Source organism: Natator depressus, chromosome 14 (assembly GCF_965152275.1).
Source record: "Natator depressus isolate rNatDep1 chromosome 14, rNatDep2.hap1, whole genome shotgun sequence".
NCBI lineage: Eukaryota > Metazoa > Chordata > Testudines > Cheloniidae > Natator > Natator depressus.
The window spans coordinates 33,774,056-33,798,379 of record NC_134247.1 but is presented as its reverse complement, the minus strand read 5'-3'; the positions used below and the strand labels follow the sequence as shown (position 1 = coordinate 33,798,379).

The 24,324-nt window shown below is 46.5% G+C and overlaps 2 protein-coding genes across 6 annotated transcripts in view; both read left to right on the top strand.

Annotated features, from left to right (window-relative positions):
- LOC141998762 (uncharacterized) overlaps positions 1-24,324 on the top strand; it is a 406,176-nt gene that overhangs the window by 356,382 nt on the left and 25,470 nt on the right. The window contains 1 exon segment of the mRNA XM_074971763.1: positions 15,422-16,018. Within this exon segment, the coding sequence (XP_074827864.1) occupies positions 15,422-16,018 (597 nt within the window).
- On the top strand, positions 793-9,777 carry LOC141998741 (uncharacterized). Of its 5 annotated transcripts, none has more exons than XR_012641901.1 (3): positions 793-841; positions 1,450-1,511; positions 2,862-9,777. XR_012641901.1 is itself a non-coding variant. In XM_074971739.1 (2 exons), the coding sequence occupies exons 1-2, from the start codon at positions 987-989 to the stop codon at positions 7,932-7,934; spliced, it is 1,032 nt and encodes a 343-aa protein (XP_074827840.1). In that variant the 5' UTR covers positions 902-986; the 3' UTR covers positions 7,935-9,777. The 5 variants fall into 5 exon arrangements, 1 of the variants encoding a protein (XP_074827840.1); XR_012641902.1 differs by lacking the exon at positions 793-841 and adding an exon at positions 902-1,061; XR_012641904.1 differs by lacking the exon at positions 1,450-1,511 and having other exon boundaries at positions 797-841; positions 6,978-9,777.

Sequence of the window (24,324 nt, the reverse complement as noted above, 5' to 3'; positions counted from 1 at the left end):
CCAATTTTGGCTGGACATACAGTAGAATGTCAGAGTTATGAATTGACTGGTCAACCCCACACCACATTTGGAACTGAAATTACATGATCAGGCAGCAGCACAATCCTCCCCAAAAGCAAATACAGTACAATACTCTGTTATACATAAACTACTAGCCAGGATGGGCAGGGATGGTGTCCCTAGCCTCTGTTTGCCAGAAGTTGGGAATGGGCAACAGGGGATGGATCACTTGATGATTACCTGTTCCCTTCATTCCTTCTGGGACACCTGTCGGAAGACTGGATACTGGACTAGGTGGACCTTTGGCCATTCTTATGTTCTAAAAAAATTAAGGGAAAGCTTTTTAAAAAATTGACACGGTAAAGAAACTTTCTGTGCCTGTTTCATTTAAATTAAGACGGTAAAAAGAATTTGTCTTCTGCAGAGTAAAGTTTTAAAACTGTATTAAGTCCATGTTCAGTTATAAACTTTGGAAAGAGCAACCATAGTGTTTCATTCAGAGTTATGAACGTTTCAGAGTTATGAACAGACGGTTCCTGAGGGGTTCCTAAGTCTGAGTTTCTACTGTATTCCTGGAGGTTTCATCACATGACCTACTTTTTAATTAAAGAGTAATCTTTAATTCCTGGAGACTCCCGGACAATCCTGGAGGGTTGGCAACCCTTCCAGCTTGCCCCCCTTCTCCATTTAGCCCTTGTTTATAGCAGGAAGCAGAGTTCGATGATAATAAGGGCAGAGTGAGGGCAGAGGCTTCAGTAGCTGTTACTGAGCATCCTCAGCTCACCGGAGCCTGCTCACTAACAGCAAAGTAGAGAATGCAGACGGGAAGCAGGTTTTGAAGGTAATTCTGGGCTCTGCCGGAGCATTGACCCCTCAGCTGGGGACTTCTGGTAATAGAGGAAGTGCTGGGAACGGGTAGGAAAGTGACTTTGCACAAAGGGCCCCCCAGGAACCTCAGCTCCCTTTAGAAATCTGCTCCCTTGTGGATGTATCTAGGGTCGGAGCTGAGCTGCAAGGAAGCAAGTGCTTCCTGTTGGGAACTGCTTAGGGGTAAAACCGTGGTAAGCTGTACGGGTTGGCGGGAAAGGGGACTGCAGGGGGGCTATGATCAGGCCCCAGGGCGGGTCCCCTTTTTCTCTGGGGGCAGGGAGGGAGCATCAGGAAGGGGAAGAAGAATTAAAAATAAAAAACGGAGAAGAATGGGGGGGAGAGGAGAGGCAGCATGAGATGTAGCATATTTATGCATTTGCGCAGTTAGGGGAGAGGGAACAGTGGGTGGTACAGGGGAGAGCTGGGGGTGGGGGGAGGCTAATTCATTTAATAATCTGACCCCATTACCGCTCCCTCCCACACCCACAGAGACAAGCCCTGGGGCCCCCTCAGATTCCAGAGTGAGAAGTAGATCTCCTCAATATTAAAGTGAGAACAGAGATGTGTTTGTTTCATCAGGCACATCAAGTCTAAGAGGTCTTGGATCCTGAGTCTTTATAGGCGCACTTCCACACTGCCAGGTAAATAGGCTTGGCAGACTTCGATTTTTATTTTGTTATAGTTTTTTGCAGATAGTATCTATGTTTATTTTAAAGCTTTTTATTTTTATTGATTTAAATTGTCCTAGCTGTGGGAAATTATTGGGGGGGCGGGGGCAGGCAATCGTGGAATCAGGCAGTTATTTGGTGACAGTAGGCGCTGAAATTCAAAATGTTAAAGATTCATAACTGTTCAAACTAAAAATTGTCAGCAGCACATGTCAAAATCTAGACAAAGTAAATATCTATAAATCAAACTCTAATAAGTTCTCAGGCAGCATTTTTCTTAGTTTGCCTATTTGTTAATTTGGATTATCGATGGAAATATTTTTTGTGGGTTTGCCTGTACGGTGAAATTGACGTTTACAGATGTTAACTGATAAAAATCTAATCTTTCTAAACCTACTTGTAGATAACCTAACAGCACCCTCTCCCTCTTAGGGAACAGTGGGTTAAGACTCAAGACAAATGGGTTCTATTCCTGGCTCTGCTGCTGGGTGCCCTCGGGCACGTCACTGCCCCACTCTGTGCCTCAGTTTCCCCCCTCAGAATGGGGCTAATGATACTGACTCCTTCTGTAAAGTACTTTGAGAGCCACTGATGAACAGGACGATGAAAGCTAGGTATATAATTAATGACCCACTCTGACCCTTTTGCAAGATTGTGGCCACTGTTATTTATTTAGCTAATTTTAGTAATTTGATAATTTGTTATTGATGGCTCTAGCCACATCCAGCTAACATTCAGCTTCTTTTCATACATTTTGCACTTCCAAAAAAGTCTCTTTTTAAAAAAGAAATGTTAGTTTAACATGATTTCATAACATCTTTGAAAAGAGTTGTTTTCCAGAAATGCCTGTCAAATTTAATCCAAATATTGGATTACATGTTGGATTGGATTAAGTGTCCCTGTGATGGGGGCTGCTATACTCACCACTGGAGGGCACCGCCTCCTGGCAGTTCTGGGGATTTGCTTGGTCAGGCTGGTGCCCCTTTCAGTGGTTGCACGCCATCCCTCAGTGGTTCTCTCAGGTCTGCAGCCCTTCTCTCATTCCAGGAAGCACAGCCTCTTCTTCGTGATTCAACCCACTGGGCTAGGTCACTCAGCATTTCCCCCCTTCCTGGGTATAGTCCCTTTCAATTCTCTGTCACTACTACAGTGACCCAGGCAGTCCTCCCATTCACTGCCCCACACTTGGTCTATGCCATACCCATGGTGACTGGTGGGGGAACCCGGGCCCATCCTCTACTCCGGGTTCCAGTCCAGGGACCCTACACCCAGCAGTTCTGGGCTTTCCCCTCCCGGCCCTCACTGCTCCTTTCCTGCTCCTAGATAGGAAGCCCAAAACTGTAATCAAGGCCGGGAAGATTGGAGCCAAATGGATGGAGGTGGTGGAGAAGAAGAAAGCTAGTAGCAGTTGGTGCAGATACCAGAAGGGGCAACCCAGGACAACACCCCATCATTGGGGTCAGCCCAAAGCCCCACCTCACGAGGAGGAGCCCTCCACACAGCCAGGGAGACCCAAGATGCCCTCTCATCCCACCACCCCACTCTCCAACCACCCACCTCGCCCCAGCCCACAGTCAGCTGCATGATGCTTTAAATGTAATGAGCTGGGGCATGTGAAGGCCATCTATCCCAAGAGCACCAGCCAACTGCAACTCATCACCATGGAGTCCCACTGACAGCCTTTAGGCCGAGATGCCTCGCACATACCTCCAGAGCAAAGGGAAACTGTGAGTATGGGAGGGAGGAAGATTACTGCGTGGAGAGACACTGGAGCACAGGTGTCAGCTATCCACCAATCCCTGGTGGACCCCAAATTGATCAACCCAGAGGCCCAGGTGATGGTGGAACCCTTTAAGGCCAACTCTTTTAACTTGCGTACAGCCAGGTTGCCAGTACAAGGGCTTGTCAGGCATATGGACTTTTGCAGTCTATGATGATTATCCCATTCCCATGCTGCTGGGAGAAGACTTAGCAAATCATGTGAGGCGAACCAAACAGGTGGGGATGGTAACCCGCAGCCAGGCTAAACAGGCCTCCACACCTAACTCCATTCCTGAGCCTCCTACAGGGACCCAGGCAGAGGTGGGAAAACCAGACCCCAGAGCAGAGTCTATGACAACAGTTGTAGATCCAGTTCCTGGGACCCAGTCAGAACCAGCCTAAAGATCGGAACTGGCGGAGCAGTCAGCACCAGAGCCTGTACTTGCAACCCCACCAAAGTCAGAGGAGTCAGCACCAAAGGGCGCCACAGAGCCTGCACCTGCAGCAGCAGCTACATTGGCGCAAGAAGCTCAACTGGAGCCTGAAATACAACCCAGTGCACTAGCGGAGAGCGGTTCACAGTCGGTGGAGACACCCCCGTCACCTGCATCGCTTCTAGTGGGACCAAGCCCAAGTCCACAACCCAGCAAGGAACTAATGTCTCCAGCATCAATGGAGCAGTTCCAGGCAGAGCAGGAAGCAGATGAAAGCCTCAAGGGAGCTTGGACGGTGGCACGGAGTGACCCACCACCTCTCAGCTCTTCCAGTAGGTCCATGTTTGTTGTAAAAGGAGGACTCTTATACAAGGAAACCCTTTCTGATGGGAACAAGGAGAACTGGCATCTTCAGAGACAGTTGGTAGTTCCAACTAAGTTTAGGGAAAAGCTCTTGAGCTTAGCCCATGATCACCCTAGTGCCCATCCTGGGGTGAACAAGACCAAAGACCATTTGGGGAAGTCATTTCACTGGGAGGGAATGGGCAAGGATGTTTCTACCTATGTCCGGTCTTGTGAGGTGTACCAGAGGGTGGGAAAGCCCAAAGACCAGGTCAAGGCCCCTCTTCAGCCTCTCCCCATAACTCAGGTTCCATTTCAGCATGTAGCTGTAGATATTCTGGGTCCTTTCCCTAAGAAGACATCCAGAGGAAAGCTATACATACTGACCTTCATGGATTTTGCGACCCGATGGCTGGAAGCAGTAGCTCTAAGCAACACCAGGGCTAAAAGCATAAGGCAGGCATTGGAAAACATTTTTGCCAGGGTAGGTCGGCCCTCAGACATCCTTATGGATTCGGGAACTAACTTTCTGGCAGGGATCATGAAACGTCTTTGGGAAGCTCATGGGGTAAACCACTTGGTTGCCACCCCTTACCACCATCAAACAAATGGCCTAGTGGAGAAGTTTAATGGGACTTTGGGGGCCATGATACGTAAATTCATGAATGAGCACTCCAATGATTGGGACCTAGTGTTGCAGCAGTTACTCTTTGCCTACAGGGCTGTACCACATCCCAGTTTGGGGTTTTCACCCTTTGAACTCGTTTATGGCCATGAAGTTAAGGGGCCATTACACTTGGTGAAACAGCAATGGGAGGGGGTTACATCTTCTCCAGGAACTAACATTTTGGACTTTGCAACCAACCTGCAAAACACCCTCAAAGACACTCTAGCCCTTGCTCGAGAAAACTTACAGGATGCTCAACAAGAGCAAAAGGCCTGGTATGATAAACATGCCAGAGACTGTTCCTTCAAAGTAGGTGACCAAGTCATGGTCCTGAAACCGCTCCAGGCCAATAAGATGGAAGTGTCGTGGGAGGGGGCATTTATGGTCCAAGAGTGCCTGGGAGCTGTTAATTACCTCATAGTGTTCCCAGCCCCTATCCTAAAACCTAAAGCAGGGGTCCCAAACTCAATTTACCTTAGGGCCAGTGCCAGTCCTCAAATTCTCCTAGCGGGCCAATAATGTCACTGAAGATGGTGTTCAGAAAAGAAAACGTTTATATTGTATTTTTATTTCGAATTTCTTAGAAATAATAAAACTGTCATACAACTTTGTACAATTCTTCGCCTGCCAGAGAGTTTTTAGTGTTTGCCAGACACCTGGCAATGCTTCAGTTCTGTGAGTTTGTTGATGTGATAACTGGTTCTGTTGATGAAGGGAAAGCAGTGGACGTGTTATTCCTCTACTTTAGCAAAGCTTTTGACACAGGTCTCCCACAGTATTCTTGTCAGCAAATTAAAGAAGTATGGGCTGGATGGATGCACTACAAGGTGGGTAGAAAGTTGGCGAGATTGTCGGGCTCAACGGGTAGTGATCAATGGCTCCATGTCTAGTTGGCAGCCGGTATCTAGCGGAGTGCCCCAAGGGTCGGTCCTGGAGCCGGTTTTGTTCAATATCTTCATTAATGATCTGGAGGATGGTGTGGATTGCACCCTCAGCAAGTTTGCGGATGACACTAAACTGGGAGGAGTGGTAGATACGCTGGACCTAGACAAATTGGAGGATTGGGCCAAAAGAAATCTGATGAGGTTCAACAAGGACAAGTGCAGAGTCCTGCACTTAGGACAGAAGAATCCAATGCACTGCTACAGACTAGGGACTGAATGGCTAGGCAGCAGTTCTGCAGAGAAGGACCTAGGGGTGACAGTGGACGAGAAGCTGGATATGAGTCAACTGTGTGCCCTTGTTGCCAAGAAGGCCAATGGCATTTTGGGATGTATAAGTAGGGGCATTGCCGGCAGATCGAGGGACGTGATCGTTCCCCTCTATTTGATATTGGTGAGGCCTCATCTGGAGTACTGTGTCCAGTTTTGGGCCCCACACTACAAGGATGTGGAGAAATTGGAGAGAGTCCAGTGAAGGGCAACAAAAATGATTAGGGGTCTGGAACACATGACTTATGAGGAGAGGCTGAGGGAACTGGGATTGTTTAGTCTACGGAAGAGAAGAATGAGGGGGGATTTGATAGCTGCTTTTAACTACCTGAAAGGTGGATCCAAAGAGGATGGCTCTAGACTGTTCTCAGTGATAGCAGATGACAGGACAAGGAGTAATGGTCTCAAGTTGCAGTGGGGGAGATTTAGGTTGGATATTAGGAAAAACTTTTTCACTAGGAGGGTGGTGACACACTGGAATGCGTTACCTCGGGAGGTGGTGGAATCCCCTTCCTTGGAGGTTTTTAAGGTCAGGCTTGACAAAGCCCTGGCTGGGATGATTTAGTTGGGATTGGTCCTGCTCTGGGCAGGGGGTTGGACTAGATGGCCTCCAGAGTTCCCTTCCAACTCTGTTATTCTATGATTCTATGTTTTGCCTCAGTGACTGAGCAGTTGAAACCTTCAGGATTGCAGCAAGGTGGGCATCAGATAGTTGTGTTCGGTATTTTGACTTGTTTATATTCATTGTGGAAAAAAGTGACGCTCCCTCCATGGCTGACTCTGCCCGGTGACTAGTGACGGTATCTCTGTCCCTCTCCCCCAGCCAATGGGAGCTGTGGGGGGCGGCACCTGCCGCAGACATTGCCGGCAGCGTGTCTGCATTCGTCTCTCCTCCGCGGGCTGCAGTGGGGACGTTCTCAGGGCGCAGATGGCTCACGGGCTGGGACTTTGAGACCCCTGACCTAAAGTATACCTTGTTAATTCTCTAAAGCCCTTTTATTCCCGAGAGATCAATGTTCTCCAGTTTACAGCCCAGGAGAGAGATGACACTGAGTGGCCCGAAGGAGTCTACTATGAAGGGAAAAGCAACGGTGGTTTTGAAGAGATGAGCCTTTCCATCACCCTTGGGCATAAGCAGCGACAGCAAACCCAGGAGCTCTGCACCAGCTTCACGCCAGTGTTTTCAGCCACCCCAGGACGGACAGAACGGGCGTACCACTCCATTGACTCAGGTGATGCTCGCCCAATTAGAGCCCAACCTTACCGAATGGCTCCTCAAGCCAAAACAGCAATAAAAAGGGAGATCAAGGACATGTTACAGATGGGTGTAATCCGCCCCTCTGAGAGTCCATGGGCCTCTCCAGTGCTTCTGGTTCCCAAACCAGATGGGGAAATCCAGTTTTGTGTGGACTACCGTAAGCTAAATGCTGTAACTCACCCAGACAACTATCCAATGCCACACACAGATGAGCTATTGGAAAAACTGGGACGTGCCCAGTTCATCTCCACCTTAGACTTAACCAAGGGTGTAGGGAGCCAGGGTGGCTTCCCTCCGAACCAGACGGTAAACAGCCACTCTCTCAGCCTGAGTGGGCGGGGCCAGACCAAGCTTACTCCACCCCCTGGTAGGGGAGGGGTAGAACAGGAAGTACAAAGGGCGGGGCCCTTAGCCCAGTCAGGGCAGCACCAGGGAGGGAGACAGACACAGGCTGCTGGCTGTTCCCTCCAGACCCTGCTGCTGAGCCAGGGAAGGCCCTGGGCCAGGAGAAACCTGATCTGGAGGAAGGACTGGGGCTACCAGGACTGCCAGCCGCCGAGTACCCGGAGGAACTGGAGGAACCAGGCAGTAACCCGGGCCAGCGTGAGCCACAGACTCTTGCCGGCGCTCCCCCTGCCTGAGGGGCGCGCCACAGACTCTTGCCGGCGCTCCCCCTGCCTGAGGGGCGCGCCACAGACTCTTGCCGGCGCTCCCCCTGCCTGAGGGGCGCGCCACAGACTCTGGCTGGCACACCTCCCTCTGCTAATTCCCTAGTGACAGAAAGGTGTGACCAAGGCCTGTCGGTGAGGCAATAGCTCCCCACCGCCCTCCAGCGGCTCGGTGGACCAACTGAAACCTGTCACAAAGGGGTACTGGCACGTACCGCTAGATGAATCCGCCAAGGAAAGGTCAGCCTTCATTACCCATGTAGGGTTGTATGAATTTAATGTGCTCCCTTTTGGACTGCGAAATGCACCTGCCACCTTCCAGAGACTGGTAGATAATCTTCTGGCTGGACTTGGGGAATTTGCAGTAGCCTACCTTGACGATGTGGCCATATTCTCAGATTCATCGGCAGAACACCTCCAAACTGTCTTCCAGCGCATAAGGGAGGCAGGATTAACCATTAAGGACAAGAAGTGTCAATAGGCCTAAACAGAGTAATGTTCCTTGGACACCAGGTGGGTCAAGGAACTATCAACCCTCTACAGGCTAAAGTAAATGCTATCCAAAATTGGCCTGTCCCTAAGTCAAAGAAGCAGGTCCAATTCTTCTTGGGCTTGGACGGGTATTACAGATGATTTGTACCACAATACAGCCAAATTGCCACTCCACTGACAGACCTAACCAGGAAAAAACAACCAAATGCAGTTCAGTGGTGTGAGCAGTGTCAGAAAGCCTTTAACCAGCCCTTACGTCTAACCCTGTACTAAAGGCCCCGAACTATGACCAACCGTTCGTCATAACCACAGATGTGTCTGAGAGTGGTGTAGGAGCAGTTTTAATGCAGGAAGGAAAAGATCAACAATTCCATCCTGTTGTGTTTCTCAGCAAAAAACTTTCTGAGAGGGAAAGCCACTGGTCAGTCTCAGAAAAAGAATGTTACGCCATTGTGTAAGCTCTGGAGAAGCTACTCCCATACATTTGGGGATGGCGGTTCCACCTACGGACTGACCATGCTGCACTGAAGTGGCTTCACACAGTCAAAGAAACTAACAAAAAACTTCTTCAGTGGAGTTTAGCTCTTCAAAACTTTGATTTTGAAATACAACTCATTTCAGGAGCCTCTAACAAAGTGGCTGATGCACTCTCCTGGGAAGGTTTCCCAGAATCAGCCAGGTAAAAATGTCCCTGCATTCTAAGTCATTGTAGTCCTTGAAATGTAAAAAAAAATACTGTTTAGTTCTTCATGTAATTATTAGTGAAATTAGAGGTGCATGTAACTTATTAACTCTGTTTCCTAACCCTCCAGGAAAAATCACAGCCAGTGTGGACCTGACCTAAACCAGGCTGGCCAACACCATCTGTGGTTTGAGGGGCGTGTAATAAATGAATTGGCGGAGTAGCTTCCTTTTATGGACACCCACCTAGCCATTTAACTATAAAATCCGTCTTGGAGCTGTTCTCTACTTACTTTACCTGTAAAGGGTTAACAAGCCCACAGGTAAAAGGAAAGGAGTGGGCACCTAACCAAAAGAGCCAATGGGAGGGCTAGAACTTTTTAAAATGGGGGGAAAAACTTTCCTTTGTCTGTGTGGTGTTCTCCGGGAAAGGGGGGAACAGGGAGCAATTATGCTGTGAGAAGCTGAAGGCCAGGTATGAAAATCATCAGCTCATGTCTAGAACAACTTATTTAAGAACCCAGATATGTAAGGAGATAAGGAATGTTTAGAAAGACGCGATTAGGTTTATTTCTGTTTATTTCTTATTGGCTTGTGGACTCCTCTGTGCTAACCCCAAATGTTTTTTGTTTTGCTTGTAACCTTTAAGCTAGACCTCAAGAAGGTTATTCTTGATGTTTAATTTTTGTAAGTGGGTTTTTTAAATCTAGCAAAAGCCTAAGTTCCAGATGTATTTCCTTTCTTTTTGTTTTTTTAATAAAATTTACCTTTTTTAAGAACAGGATTGGATTTTTGGTGTCCTAAGAGGTTTGTGAATGTTGTTTAATTACCTGGGGGAAACAGCTAATTTCCTTTGTTTTCTTTCTCAGCTCTTCCCCGGAGTGGGGGTGAAAGGGCTTGAGGTTACCCCACAGAAAGAAATTCCCAAGTGCGCCTTCCTGGGTTTCAAGAGGTTTGCATTTGGGTGGTGGCAGCATCTACCCATCCAAGGTCAGGGAAAAGCTGTAACCTTGGGAGGTTAATACAAGCCTGGAATGGCCACTATTAATTTTTAGAATAATTGCGGACCCCCACCATCTGCACTTGAAGTGCCAGAGTGGGAAATCAGCCTTGACACAAGGTGAGACAGCTGAAACAGAAGAGACCTACACCAGACTATCCCATAGCCCAGTGGCTAGGGTTCCCAGCCAATGGGAGCTGCGAAGCCAGTGCTCTGGGTAGAGGCAGCGTTCAGAACTGCCTGGCCACACCTCTGCCTAGCAGCTGAGCGAGGGGGATGTCGCTGCTTCTGGGGAGCCCCCAGGTAAGCGCCGCTCAGAGCCCGCTTCACCCCATCCCGTACCCCAACCCCCTGCCCTCCTCCCTCACCCAAACTCTGCCGCTGCTGTGAGGGAGGTGCAGTCAGATGGGGAGCCTGCTGGCCCTGCCAATCCCCACCCTGCAGCACTAGTGCGGGTTCCGGGCCACACAATGCCACCCGTGCCCCCCCTAGCACCAGCAGTGGTCCCAGGCCATGCGCCACTGCCCGTGCCACCCTGCAGCACCTGGGCCACCCTCCCCCAGCACCCATGGTGCCCCCCCTTCCCTCCCCAAGTTTTAGTCACTGGTATTTTTAGTAAAAGTCATGGACAGATCATGGGCCATGAATTTTTGTTTACTGCCCGTGACCTGTCTGTGACTTTTACTAAAAATACCTGTGACTAAAATGAAGCCTTAATTATCTGTCCTGCACTGCCTCTACCTGTCCCCTGGTATGTGTCCACTTTAAAAAACCCATTTGTTTTTGGTCAAAATAGCGGCATACTTATTTTGTTCATTCTCCAAACATAACAGTTCATTATAAAATTGTCTTGATTGGGGAGGTTTCATGGCTATTTTTCTCTTTTCTTATGAATAAAAAAGGACCAAATAGTTACTTTATTCATTTATTTTTTTTCTTCTCTTTTCATGTGGTAGAAATTTTGGACTTATAGTCCACAATAATTTTTGTAAAAGATTCTGTGGAGAACTGGACAAACTATAACATTCCCCAGAGGGATAGCAGATGAAATCAAATGAGACCAGCCTCTCCCCTCCTTCAGGGATACAGAAACAAGAAGAGATTGCCAAACCCACCAAAGAAATTGCAGAACTCAGAAGTGCTACCAGTCACTTAGACCAGCCACAGCAAGTAGGCTGTCCCCCCCTCCAGGACTAAGAAGAAGTGCTGAGAGTTCATTTCAGAGACTAAATTTCTCTGTGTTCTTAATATAAACAACTGAAAGTTACTTAGGGCATGGCTACACTTGCAGATGTAGAGCGCTTGAGTTAAACCAGCCTTCGGAGAGCGCAGTAGGGAAAGCACTGCAGTCTGTCCACACTGACAGTTTCAAGCGCACTGACATGGCCACATTTGTGGCACTTGCAGCGGAATTGGGAGCGGTGCATTGTGGGCAGCTATCCCAGCATTCAGGTGATCGCAACGTGCTTTTCAAATGGGGGGTGGAGTGGGGTGGGGTGTGACAGGGAGTGTGTTGTGTGTATGTGGGGGGAGAAAGCATGTCAGCATGCTGTCTTGTAAGTTCAGACAGCAGCAGACCCCCTTTCTCCCCCTTCCCCCCCCCCGCCTCTCTATCTAACACACAGCATTCCACACTAATGGCTTGCTTTGTCTCAGAGCAGATAAGCAGCCGGCTGTCAGAAACGGAGCTTTCAAAGGGCATATCCACATTCCTGCAGCAATTCAAAAACAATGACAAGAGTGGCCACTTGACTTAAGGGGACTATGGGATGATTCTGGAGGCTGATCAGAGCGCAGTAATGCAACACCTCGTCCACACTGGCGCTGCGGTGCTCCAGCGGGGGCGCAGCAAACGTTATTCCACTTGCCGAGGTGGAGTACCAGCAGCACTGTAGCTGCGGAGTCAGAGCGCTCTACATGCCTTGCCAGTGTGGACGGGGAGTGAGCTAGTGCGCCCGGGGCTCCTTTATTGCGCTGTAACTCGCAAGTGTAGCCAACCCCTAAATTGAGTCTCCAGCCTTTTTGGTGAGACTTCAAGGAACCATATTTTAGATTTTAAATAAATAATGCTATATGCGTGTTTCTTCTTTGTGAGTCCAAGTAAATTGGCCTCAGAGAGCCTCAAACAATAACTTTAAGTAACTGCTTTTGATATTTTCACAGAGTCATAGAAATGCAGGGCTAGAAAGGATCTCATTAGGTCAACTAGTCCAGCCCACCTTGGCTGAGGCAGGATTAGGTATACCCTAGACCATCCCTGACAGGTGTTTGTCTAACCTGTTCTTAAAACCCTCCAATGATGGAGATTCCACAGGCTCCTTAGGTAGCCTGTTCCAGTGCTTAACTCTCCTCATAGTTAGAAAGGTTTTTGTAATATCTAACCTCAATCTCCATCGCTGCAGACTAAGCCGATTCTTTCTTGTCCTACCCTTGCTGGACATTGATCATTGTCCTCTTTATAACAGCCTTTTAAATATTTGAAAGCTGTTATCATGTCCCCTCCTCAGCCTTCTCTTCTCTAGACGAAACATGCCCGGTTCTTTCAATCTTCATTCAGAGATCAGGTTTTCTAAACTCTTATCATTTGTGTTCCTCTCTAGTTTGTTCACGTTGTTCTTACAGCGTGGTGCTCAAAACTGGACACAGTACTCCTCCTGAGGCTTTTCCAGTGCCGAGTAGAGTGGAACAGTTACCTCCTGTGTCTTACATACAACACTCCTGTTTCTTCGTAGTGTATGTGCAAAGTGCCTCAGGTGGCACGTGACCAGGATTCATCACTGAATTTGCTCTGCTGGATGGATCATTAGCTTCCCTGACTTATCCCAGAATTACATTTGCCTTTTTTTTTTTAACAGTGCCTCACTTTTAAACTAGTCCCTTTCAAGCCAAACACTATAAATAGCAGGGATCACATCCCTAAAAGTGCCTTAAGAAAAAAGGCATCCTTACTCCATGGAGAATTACAGTGTGATAAACGTATTAGAAATTCTGAAGAATAGATAACTGATATGAGATAATGTAATCAGAGATCTTGGAGATTTGTATTGTTCTATGGTATAAGTGCTTGGCCTCCAGGCATCTGGAGGGACTTCCAAAGTAGCGCACAGCAGTATGGCATGCACACAAATAATAGCCTGCACTAATTCAATTCACATCCAACTTAGTACACTTTGAAAGAGGATTCCAGAATTTGCACCAAATAGGCAGTTAGAATGTTTTACGGGTTTGCACCATAGGTGCACAGGCCTTTTCCATCTGCACTAAATCGAGGTAGCGCAGACTAACACCCCCAACACTCCAAGAAGACAAGCCCCAGAGACAGCCCCTGCCTGCGGATAGTGTGGGGGCAGAGTGAGGGCAGCTGACTTCAGCACTGTTACTGAGCATGCTCAGTCCATGTGAGCATGTTCAGTAGAAGCCAAACAGCAAATCTAGAGGGCACGTGACCTCGCATGCAGTATTTTGCATTCAGGACATGCCTGGAATATCTGATATCCAAGCTTAATGTATAAAACGGTTGGCTACATTCCTATGAGAGTCTTGGTGAATTAATAAACTTGTTGATTAATAACTATCCTGATTTGAGAAGTACTGTCCAAGGTAAAAGTAAACCTGAGAAAAACCTAGCATTGAAATTAGTGAACTAATGCTCTTGGGTTCTGCTCTGACCTCTGCCACTTGCCTGCCAGGTAACCTTGGGCAAGTCACTTCACCGCTCTGTGCCTCAGTTTCCCCATCTGTAAAATTGGGATAATGACCCTGCCTTCCTTTTAAAAAGTACTTTGACATCTACTGATGAAAAGTGCTAGACAAAAGCTAGGCATTATTATTATGATGAATAATGATTTCCCTTTCTTAGGGTTTTGAAAATCTCACTTGGCACCTACATATCTTAAAAAATGTGGCCCTATGTTCTTGTCCAAGAGGGGAGGTAATTTTTATTCACACACTTCAAACCTATTTGTATTGGTTTGTTGCTCTAATATCCATTTAAATCCAAACACTTGGCGGAAAAGATCAATTTAAGTGAAGTGAAACTTGGGGGTATACAAGACAAATCAGACTCCTGAAAGGGGTACAGTACTCTGGAAAGGTTGAGAATCATTGGTCTAGCAGACCAGTATTCCTACATTGATAAAGCACTCCTAGTGTAGACTTTAGCTGTAGGTGCTTCTGAAAATGTTAAACTTGGTGCAAGTTATCCGGACCGACTGAATTTAAAATACCTCACTTTAGTATAATAGTGTGTTGCTGTGTATAATTATTCAGTGATGAATGTTTGGCTGTATTATTTTCCCAACAGAGCTGTTTATAGTTCAGTTTCCGCAGTAGGAGAGTGTCCAGAAACTGTGATTTAGAAATGGTCTGGGTTTAAAAACATGAAATATTTTTGTAGCAAGTATTCCCTAATAGTGAGACCTATTTTCACCATTTTCCCCCCAGCACAGGATTTTCCATTCCCAAACCTGATGTGATCTTCCTGATGGAGCAAGCGTGGGTCCCAGTTCTCCAAGGCTCTGAGGAAAGGGACAGCCTGAGCGGCACTGACACAGGTGAGGATTTGGTGAAACGGACTCCAATACTATCATTGAGTGAAAGGAACAGCTGGGATTCCCACAAAGGGCTTGTGAGCTCCCCAGCTTCTAGCTCATCTTGCCCGAGACAGGATGGCCCCCAGCAGGTGTCATATCCTCTTGGCAGATGTCACTTATTGCTGCCCACCCACCCTGACGGACACCTGCCTGTAGCTCTTTCCCCCTGAGTGTTTGGATGGGATGTGGAGGCAGAACTCGCCTCCTTTTCTCTTTCCTCTGGGGAAGGGTTTAGGGGATTCAGCTCCTGATATTTCTACCAGGGTTGGAAGGGAGGTCAGGAGGTCATCTAGTCCAACCCCCTACTCAAAGCAGGACCAATCCCCAATTTTTGCCCCAGATCCCTAAATGGCCCCCTCAAGGATTGAACTCACAATCCTGGGTTTAGCAAGCCAATGTTCAAACCACTGAGCTATCCCTCCCCCCAAGTAACTTTGGTTTCCCACTTTCCTGTTCCCCTTTCTGAGGTTCCCTGTCCGCCGGCACAGGGACTGACTCCTGTCTGGATTCTCTCTCTGTCCCAGCAGGTGATGGGACAGTGAGTGAAAACGAGGAGGAGAATCCGCAGCAGGAAGGTCCTGAGGAGGTGGAACCACATGGGACGGTATCAGGACTATCGAACAGGAACATTTCCCAGAGATCTGGGAGGAGAGATACCTGTGAGAGTCAGAGCAGGCCAGAGAGACAGCAGAGAAACCAGCCAAGGAAAATGAAAGGTAAATCCACTCCTGTTGGGGGAGATTTCACGGAATTCATTGACACCACAATTCAGCAGAGAATCAATATGGGAGCAAAACCTCACACGTGCCACATCTGTGGAAAAATATACAGGTCGAGCTCATCCTTTACTAAACACTGGAGACTCCACACAGGAGAGAAACGTTATAAATGTACCGACTGTGGGAAAAGCTTCATTCAGAGCTCGCACCTTATGCAACATCAGAGAATCCACACCAGCGAGAAACCCTACAATTGCAATGACTGTGGGAAAGGCTTCAGTGACAGCTCACATCTTATTAAACACCAGAGAACCCACACTGGACAGAAGCCCTATAAATGCCCCGAATGCGGGAAAAGCTTCTGTGACAGCTCAACGCTCACTAAACACCGGAGAATCCACACAGGAGAGAAGCCCTACAAATGCCCCGATTGCAGGAAAAGCTTTGGTCGGAGCTCAGACCTCATTATCCACCAAAGAATCCACACGGGAGAGCGGCCCTATAAATGCAGTGACTGTGGGAAAAGCTTCACTGATCGATCAACCTTTATTAAACATCAGCGAATCCACACGGGAGAGAAACCGTATAAGTGCCCCGAGTGTGGGAAAAGCTTCAGTGACAACTCAGCCTTTATTCGGCATCAGAGAATCCACACGTGAGAGAGCCTTGTGCCAATGAGGGCTAGGCAAAAGGAATAAAACCACTGCCATTTGCCACAGATCTCAGAAAGCCTGGCAAGGCTGGAGTGGCCCTCTCATGAAGCACACAACAGCCTTATTAAAGCAGACAACGAAATTATTTCCTGGAACAGAGCACAGCAAGAGGCTGAGATAAGTTTCCCATGCTGCAATGGGATTTGATTACTACTTCTCAAGAAGAACATAACATAAGAATGGCCATACTCATAGAATCATAGGATACCAGGGTTGGAAGGGACCTCAGGAGGTCATCTAGTCCAACCCCCTGCTCAAAGCAGGACCAATCCCCAACTAAATCATCCCAGCCAGGACTTTGTCAAGCATGACCTTGAAAACCTCAAAGGAAGGAGATTCCACCACCTCCCTAGGTAACCCATTCCAGTGCTTCACCACCCTCCTAGTGAAAAAGTTTTTCCTAACATCCAACCTAAACTTCCCCCACTGCAACTTGAGACCATTACTCCTTGTTCTGCCAAAGGTCCATCCAGCCCAGTATCCTGTCTATCGACAGTGGCCAATGCCAGGTGCCCCAGAGGGAGTGAACCTAACAGGTAATGATCAAGTGATCTCTCTCCTGCCATCCATTTCCACCCTCTGACAAACAGAGGCTAGGGACACCATTCCTTACCCATCCTGGCTAATAGCCATTGATGGACTTAAACTCCATGAATTTATCCAGTTCTCTTTTAAACCCTGTTATAGTCCTAGCCTTCACAACCTCCTCAGGCAAGGAGTTCCACAGGTTGATTGTGCGCTGTGTGAAGAAGAACTTACTTTTATTTATTTTAAACCTGCTGCCCATTAATTTCATTTGGTGGCCCCTAGTTCTTATATTATGGGAACAAGGATATAACTTTTCCTTATTCACTTTCTTCACACCACTCATGATTTTATATACCTCTATCATATCCCCCCTTAGTCTCCTCTTTTCCAAGCTGAAAAGTCCTAGCCTCTTTAATCTCTCCTCATATGGGACCCATTCCAAACCCCTAATCATTTTAGTTGCCCTTTTCTGAACCTTTTCTAATGCCAGTATATCTTTTTTGAGATGAGGGGACCACATCTGTACCCAGTATTCAAGATGTGGGCATACCATAGATTTATATAAGGGCAATAAGATATTCTCTGTCTTATTCTCTATCCCTTTTTTAATGATTCCTAACATCCCATTTGCTTTTTTGACTGCCGCTGCACACTGCGTGGACGTCTTCAGAGAACTCTCCACGATGACTCCAAGATCTTTCTCCTGATTAGTTGTAGCTACATTAGCCCCCATCATATTGTATGTATAGTTGGGGTTATTTTTTCCAATGTGCATTACTTTACATTTATCCGCATTAAATTTCATTTGACATTTTGTTGCCCAATCACTTAGTTTTGTGAGATCTTTTTGAAGTTCTTCACAGTCTGCTTTGGTCTTAACTATCTTGAGCAGTTTAGTATCATCTGCAAACTTTGCCACCTCACTGTTTACCCCTTTCTCCAGATCATTTATGAATAAGTTGAATAGGATTGGTCCTAGGACTGACTCTTGGGGAACACCACTAGTTACCCCTCTCCATTCTGAAAATTTACCATTTATTCCTACCCTTTGTTCCTTGTCTTTTAACCAGTTCTCAATCCATGAAAGGATCTTCCCTCTTATCCCATGACAACTTAATTTACATAAGAGCCTTTGGAGAGGGACCTTGTCAAAGGCTTTCTGGAAATCTAAGTACACTATGTCCACTGGATCCCCCTTGTCCACATGTTTGTTGACCCCTTCAAAGAACTCTAATAGATTAGTAAGACATGATTTCCCTTTACAGAAACCATGTTGACTTTTGCCCAACAATTTATGTTCTTCTATGTGTCTGACAATTTTATTCTTTACTACTGTTTCAACTAATTTGCCCGGTACTGACGTTAGACTTACCGGTCTGTAATTGCTGGGATCACCTCTAGAGCACTTTTTAAATATTGGCATTACATTAGCTATCTTCCAGTCATCCTAGAACATCTTCTCTTCCGGGCATACGCTCTGCTGCTGCTGTCCACCAACCTTCTTCATCTTAATTAGTTTTGATGTCTGATTTATTCCTGATAGTGTTTTCATTAATGAAATTAATTCGAGTGCTTAGAGGAGGCTGGGGGAGAGGAGGAGGAACGCTGTTTCTCACCCAATTTGTATTTCATAGAATCATAGAATATCAGGGTTGGAAGGGACCTCAGGAGGTCATCTAGTCCAACCCCCTGCTCAAAGCAGGACCAGCTTGATACCGGCTGCCAACTAGACATGGACCCATTGATCACTACCCTTTGAGCCCGACAATCTAGCCAGCTTTCTATCCACCTTATAGTCCATTCATCCAGCCCATACTTCTTTAACTTGCTGGCAAGAATACTGTGGGAGACCATGTCAAAAGCTTTGCTAAAGTCAAGGAATAACACGTCCACTGCTTTCCCCTCATACACAGAGACAGTTATCTCATCATAGAAGGCAATTAGATTAGTCAGGCATGACTTTCCCTTGGTGAATCCATGCTGACTGTTCCTGATCACTTTCCTCTCCTCGAAGTGCTTCAGAATTGATTCCTTGAGGACATGCTCCATGATTTTTCCAGGGACTGAGGTGAGGCTGATTGGCCTGTAGTTCCCAGGATCCTCCTTCTTCCCTTTTTTAAAAATGGGCACTACATTAGCCTTTTTCCAGTCATCCGGGACTTCCCCTGATCGCCATGGGTTTTCAAAGATAATGGCCAATGGCTGTGCAATCACATCCGCCAACTCCTTTAGCACTCTCAGATGCAGCGCATCCGGCCCCATGGACTTGTGCTCGTCCAGCTTTTCTAAATAGAGATTGGGCAAGCGGGGGGCCCACTACTCATGGATTCAGCATAGTCTGATCCGGTTCCAACAGTGGACACGAAGGAAGCGTGGCCTCCTTCGTTAAGTGGGCTTTCCAATGGTAGTCCCTGTCCTTTTTTGTTCTAAGGGGAAGGAAGTGCAAATCCCTCACATGCCCTTCCCCTAGGTAGATCAAACAGCTTGTTTGCCTGTTCATGACAGGGAACAGAGTTGTGCATGTGTTTAAAACCCGAGAAATGTTTCATAATAAATCCACAGGACTTACGCTAAAGTCTATAGCTAAACTATACTAATGCTGAGAACTAATTAAACTAACACCACTATAGAACTATTTACAGAATTAAGACTGTAAGGCTGGCTAACCATTAGCAAAGCTATAGGGAGCTCCGATTCTCTCCAAGAGCGGTGAGAAGGAACTGAGAGGGAGGTGGTGGACATGCGCCTTTTATGCCCCAGCTGGGCACGAGGGATGAGGGGCAGGTATCACCCAGTGTTACTGCTGGCAAAAGTCTCAGACTCAGCATTGGGTGCACGTGCACCTAAAGTGGAGTGTGTGCATGCATGGTTACTCGAAGGAGAAGGGATATTTCTCTCGCTCTCTCTTTCTTACCTTGCTTTTTTCCTCTGATCAGGAGTCAAGGATTGAGTATCCCAGATCATTCCTCCGGCTCCCTCCATGGTGATCTGGAGCCAGGACTGAGCAGCTGCTGCTCCCCAGCGGGGTCTGTTTTGGGTAGAGACCTTCATTAAAGCTCCTATGTGCTTAGCCCAGGGAGGACTTTCTGCAGTGGCTGGAACTGGCTCCTGGGGAAGGCATGGGCTCTGCTGACACCAGCTTCTGAGTCAGTTGTTTGAGAGAGAACTCAGTGAAAATGCTGGAGGAGGGAAGGAAAGTGATTCCCCTGCACAAGTGGCCCCTCCTCACCCCCACGTGTCTGTGAGTTCCAGAGCTGCTGCTTTTACTGTACACTCACCCTGTATAGCCTCAGATCTCACAGCCCTGCAGAATTTGCTCACTTGATAACACAGTTCTCGTTCCTCTCACCAGCATATTAACAACCAAGAAGGCACAACACCTTGCTCAGATCCAGCAGGCATCTGGTGGGGGAGCAAACCCCGGGGGGGGGGGGTGGCTTAGATACAGGGAAGAAGTGGGGAAGAAGGGGCAGAGATGATTCAGAAGGTTTTCTCTCAGAGCGTGTGTGTGTGTTGGGGGTTTTATGAAGGGAAGGGTGAAAATTAACATGGAGATGGAGGAAAAGGAGGGAGGTGATGGGAGAGACAGCCTGAAGTGTGTGAGATTTAACTATTCCTGCACAGTCAGAGAAATCACTGAGTGCAGGTTTTATTCTTTGTTTAAAAGTCTAACCAATCTTCCCTATATCCAGATAAGCCATGGAGCACCCTCCAATTCTGCAGTGACTGTTAAATCTATGCTAGGGTAATATTAATAATAATGATGAATAATTAATAATCAACAGCAGCATTTAAGTACTGTCATGGATGCATTTGCCTTATACAGAACATCAGGCCTTACAGGACTTGAATTCCCCAGCATTTTACTTATAACAGCCAAAATGGGTGAGGTAATATTTTTTATTGGACCAACTTCTCTTAGTGAGAAAGATGAGCTTTTGAACCACATGGAGAAAGCTTGTCTCTCTCTCACTGACAGAAGTTGGTCCAATAAAAGATATCACCTCCCCGACCTTGTCTCTCTAGTATCCTGGGACCGACATGGCTACCAGTACACTACATCCCACAACGGTATTCCACAAACATTTCCACACACACTGGTTTGTTGTAACACCCGTTTCTCCTTGCACTGTTGGGGCCCACATTTGGCTAAAATTTGGCTAATTTTAATCAAGGGTCCAGCCACATGCAGAGGGGGATCCTCAACATTCAACGCCGCTCGGGGAAGTGATGTTACTAAAGTGGGCCTAGAGAGGCACTTATGTCAGTGGGAGCCAGATTTAAGTGAAGACACTTTCGCACCTAGGTCAACGCCAGGCAGCTTACTTCGACCTAACCCTGTAGCGTAGGCCAGGCCTTATATTGGACTTGGAGATTTTGGGGGAAACGGAGGGTAGGAAGTGACCCAGGAGGGCAACAGCTCCGGGGCACTCCAGAATGCTTGACTTTGTGGTCTCTCATAAGGCCCTGGGTCAAAGCCTGGTGGAGCAGGAGGGCTCCGGCTCAGCAACTACCCTCGTTGCAGAAGGGGCATAACCCTCTAGTAAGGAGAGTAAGGACATTGAAAACCCTTATGTAAGGATAAGCCACAAATAAGGGTTAGAAAGTAGATGGAAGGCCCTTCCTGCTGGGATGCAAGAGACTGGAATCAGGGTATGCTAACTACTAAGCCATCTGAGGACTCTACTCCACAATCTAAAATCCCTTTTGGAAAAGATGCACAAAACCATTCACACATGAACAACACACACTGATCAGCCTGGTGTATGAGTCCATATTCACTTAAAATCCAAACAAATATATTGTAAGTTACTTAAAGTATATCTTCTGCAGGAGGCACAAGTAAATTCATTCCTGTTCTAAAGATGTTAGCACTTCGTGCCACATTCCCCATTTTACATATGGTTATGGCCATATCTCTAAAATCAGAGTGAACTAGGTAAGTATATGCTCTGTAACAAAAAAAACAGGGAAATGTACAGCTAAGCCACAGAACTGAATGAATAATGGATTTTTTGGTGAGGGTGATGAACTGAAAACTAAGAAAGAAAAAGATGGGTCAAATAAAGAACTCAGAAATGTTTCATTTTGAATCAACCAAAATATTTCAAATCAACTTAAAAAAAATTTTGGTTTTTTTTTAAACAACTTTTTTCTTAAGTTTTCCATTTTGATTCAGCTGTTTCAGATGTCTTTCCGATTTGTATGTGTTTGGGTTTGTTTGTTTGTTTTTAATTGACCAAATTTTGTATCAAAACATCATTTTGAATAAAAAAATCAAAATGAAACATTCTGATTCTTTCAAAAACTTATTTTTCAACTGGAACCATTAGCCAACTTGAATTTGACAAATGGTGTCAGGTCCCGCAAAATGCAATTTTTCAACAAAAATAAAATGAATTGAAAAAAGTTTGCCCAACTCTACTAAAACATTGGCAAACAGCCTACCAAAAGAAATATCAAATATTATGTTTACATTGCACAGAGTACATACATGCCCAGGGCCACAGCTCCATAATGTGACTACACAGAAATTACAGCCTTACTGCCCAACTTTCGTATCACTTTTCAAATGTACACTTCATTGCACTGAAAATTATCAAGCCAACACCCCAAATTCAAACACTTGCCATTTATTTTCTTTTTTAATAACCTTCATTTCGCTGATGGAGAATGACAGAAAGAAGGAAATATGTGATCCCTTGAACAGACCAAGAATGGGAGGAGAGGGCCCCGCATACACAGTGTAGGAAGAGGGGACATGTGCATCTTGCAACACAACACAATGCAGATCATAATCTGTTTTCCAAAGGACCTCATAGTCCACAGTTAAGCTTGGGAGAGGAGAATTCACTTAGTGGAAGTCTAAGGAGGAGAATTCACCTGAATGGAAGTCTGCCTTCCCATCCCTAATCCCCCATCCATAGAGACTGAGAGAAAGATGCTTGGACCAGATTCCATGCTCCCTCCAGTGAAGTGTCCCCACTTTTCCTCAGGACCTGAATTGATCTTCCCTACTTACTTGTTTGGAGGGCTGCCCAAAGGTTACAGAAAGTGGAGAAAGCTAGGCCCTGGGCCAACCACCTCTGGAGCCCCTGCTGGTAATATGGAAAGTGACTGGAGTTTCACTAATAAGATCTATGATAGCTGTCAAGGAAAAATTTGGAATGCTAGTGATGGTTGGGAGTTCAGAGAGCTTGCAAATTCTCTACCACAGATGAGCAGAGCTCAGGGCTTCTATGACAAAGTAGGAGTTTTCTGTGATATTTTTATGATGTCTGTGCATGCCTCAGTTTCCCTCTATGCTTTGCATTGCTATCCATTGGGTGCAAAAGGGCAGCTCAGAGGACAGGAGGTGAGCGTGTCACCTCGCTGTTGGGTGGAATGAATAGGTTGTTGAAGAACAGGTTGAAACTGACCCATATCACTGGAGGATCTAGAGAGACAATGAGAACTCCAAGGACTAGACAATTGATACCAATAGCATAGGAAAACTCCAGCAGGCATGAGTTCCAAAATCATCCACTGACTGTCCATACTAAAACCCAAATCACTTCCCAATCTTTCCCCTGGGGAGGCTGTCCCCCAGCTCCACAGATCTTACTGACAGAACATTTCTCCTACCCTCATTGGATTAAAATCTGCTAGGCACCAATGTGATGGTGGGGGGTGAGGGGGAACCCTCAAGAATAAAGTGTCCAGAGAGGTCGGGCAGTGTTATATCTTCAGTTTTCTATTAGGCAAAAGTCCCTTGATCTCATGATTTGATCTTTAGGATTTCCAAGCTGAAGCCTCTCTTCATTCTGCTGCCCCATAGAAATTCCTCCTGGAAGTTGGTCTGGCTTCAGGATTCCGAGGTGCTTGCACTTGTTTGTGTCTCGTGCCCGGGCAAGGTTTCAAGATGGGTGGTTTCCATTTTATGGGGAGCTGAATATAGTAGAACCTCATAGTTAGGAACCCCTCAGGAAGGGAGTTTGTTGGTAACTCTGAAATGTTTGGTTTCAGAGTAGCGGCCGTGTTAGTCTGTATCCATAAAAAGAAAAGGAGTACTTGTGGCACCTTAGAGACTAACAAATTTATTAGAGCATAAGCTTTCGTCAGCTACAGCTCACTTCATCGGATGCATAGCTGTAGCTCACGAAAGCTTATGCTCTAATAAATTTGTTAGTCTCTAAGGTGCCACAAGTACTCCTTTTCTTTTTTCTGAAATGTTTGTAACTCTGAAGAAAATGTTATGGCTGTTCTTTCCAAAGTTTACAACTGAACATTGGATTAATGCAGCTTTGAAACTTTACTATGCAGAAGAAAAATGCTGCTTACCCTTTATTTTTTTTAATAGTTTACATTTAACACAGTACTGTCCTGTATTTAGACTCATACGCCTGGTCTACACTACGGGGTTAGGTTGAATTTAGCCACGTTAGGTCAATTTTAAAATGAATGCGTCCGCACAACCAACCCCGTTCCATCGACTTAAAGGGCTCTTAAAATCAACTTCTGTACTCCTCCCCGGCGAGGGGAGTAGCACTAAAATCGACCTTGCTGGGTCGAATTTGGGGTAGTGCGGACGCAAATCGATGGTATTGGCCTCCGGGAGCTATCCCAGAGTGCTCCATTGTGACAGCTCTGGACAGCACTTTGAACTCCGATGCACTAGTCAGGAGAGCGCGAGGGGGGAGGGCCCCTGCCTCATACTAAGAAAGCAGGACAAACAGCAAGT

Coding starts and splice junctions, on each gene's coding strand:
- LOC141998741 (XM_074971739.1), top strand. CDS start 987: ATGTATCTAGGGTCGGAGCTGAGCTGCAAGGAAGCAAGTGCTTCCTGT. Junction 1,062..6,977: donor TGCTTAGGGGTAAAACCGTG/GTAAGCTGTACG, acceptor AATGTTCTCCAG/TTTACAGCCCAGGAGAGAGA.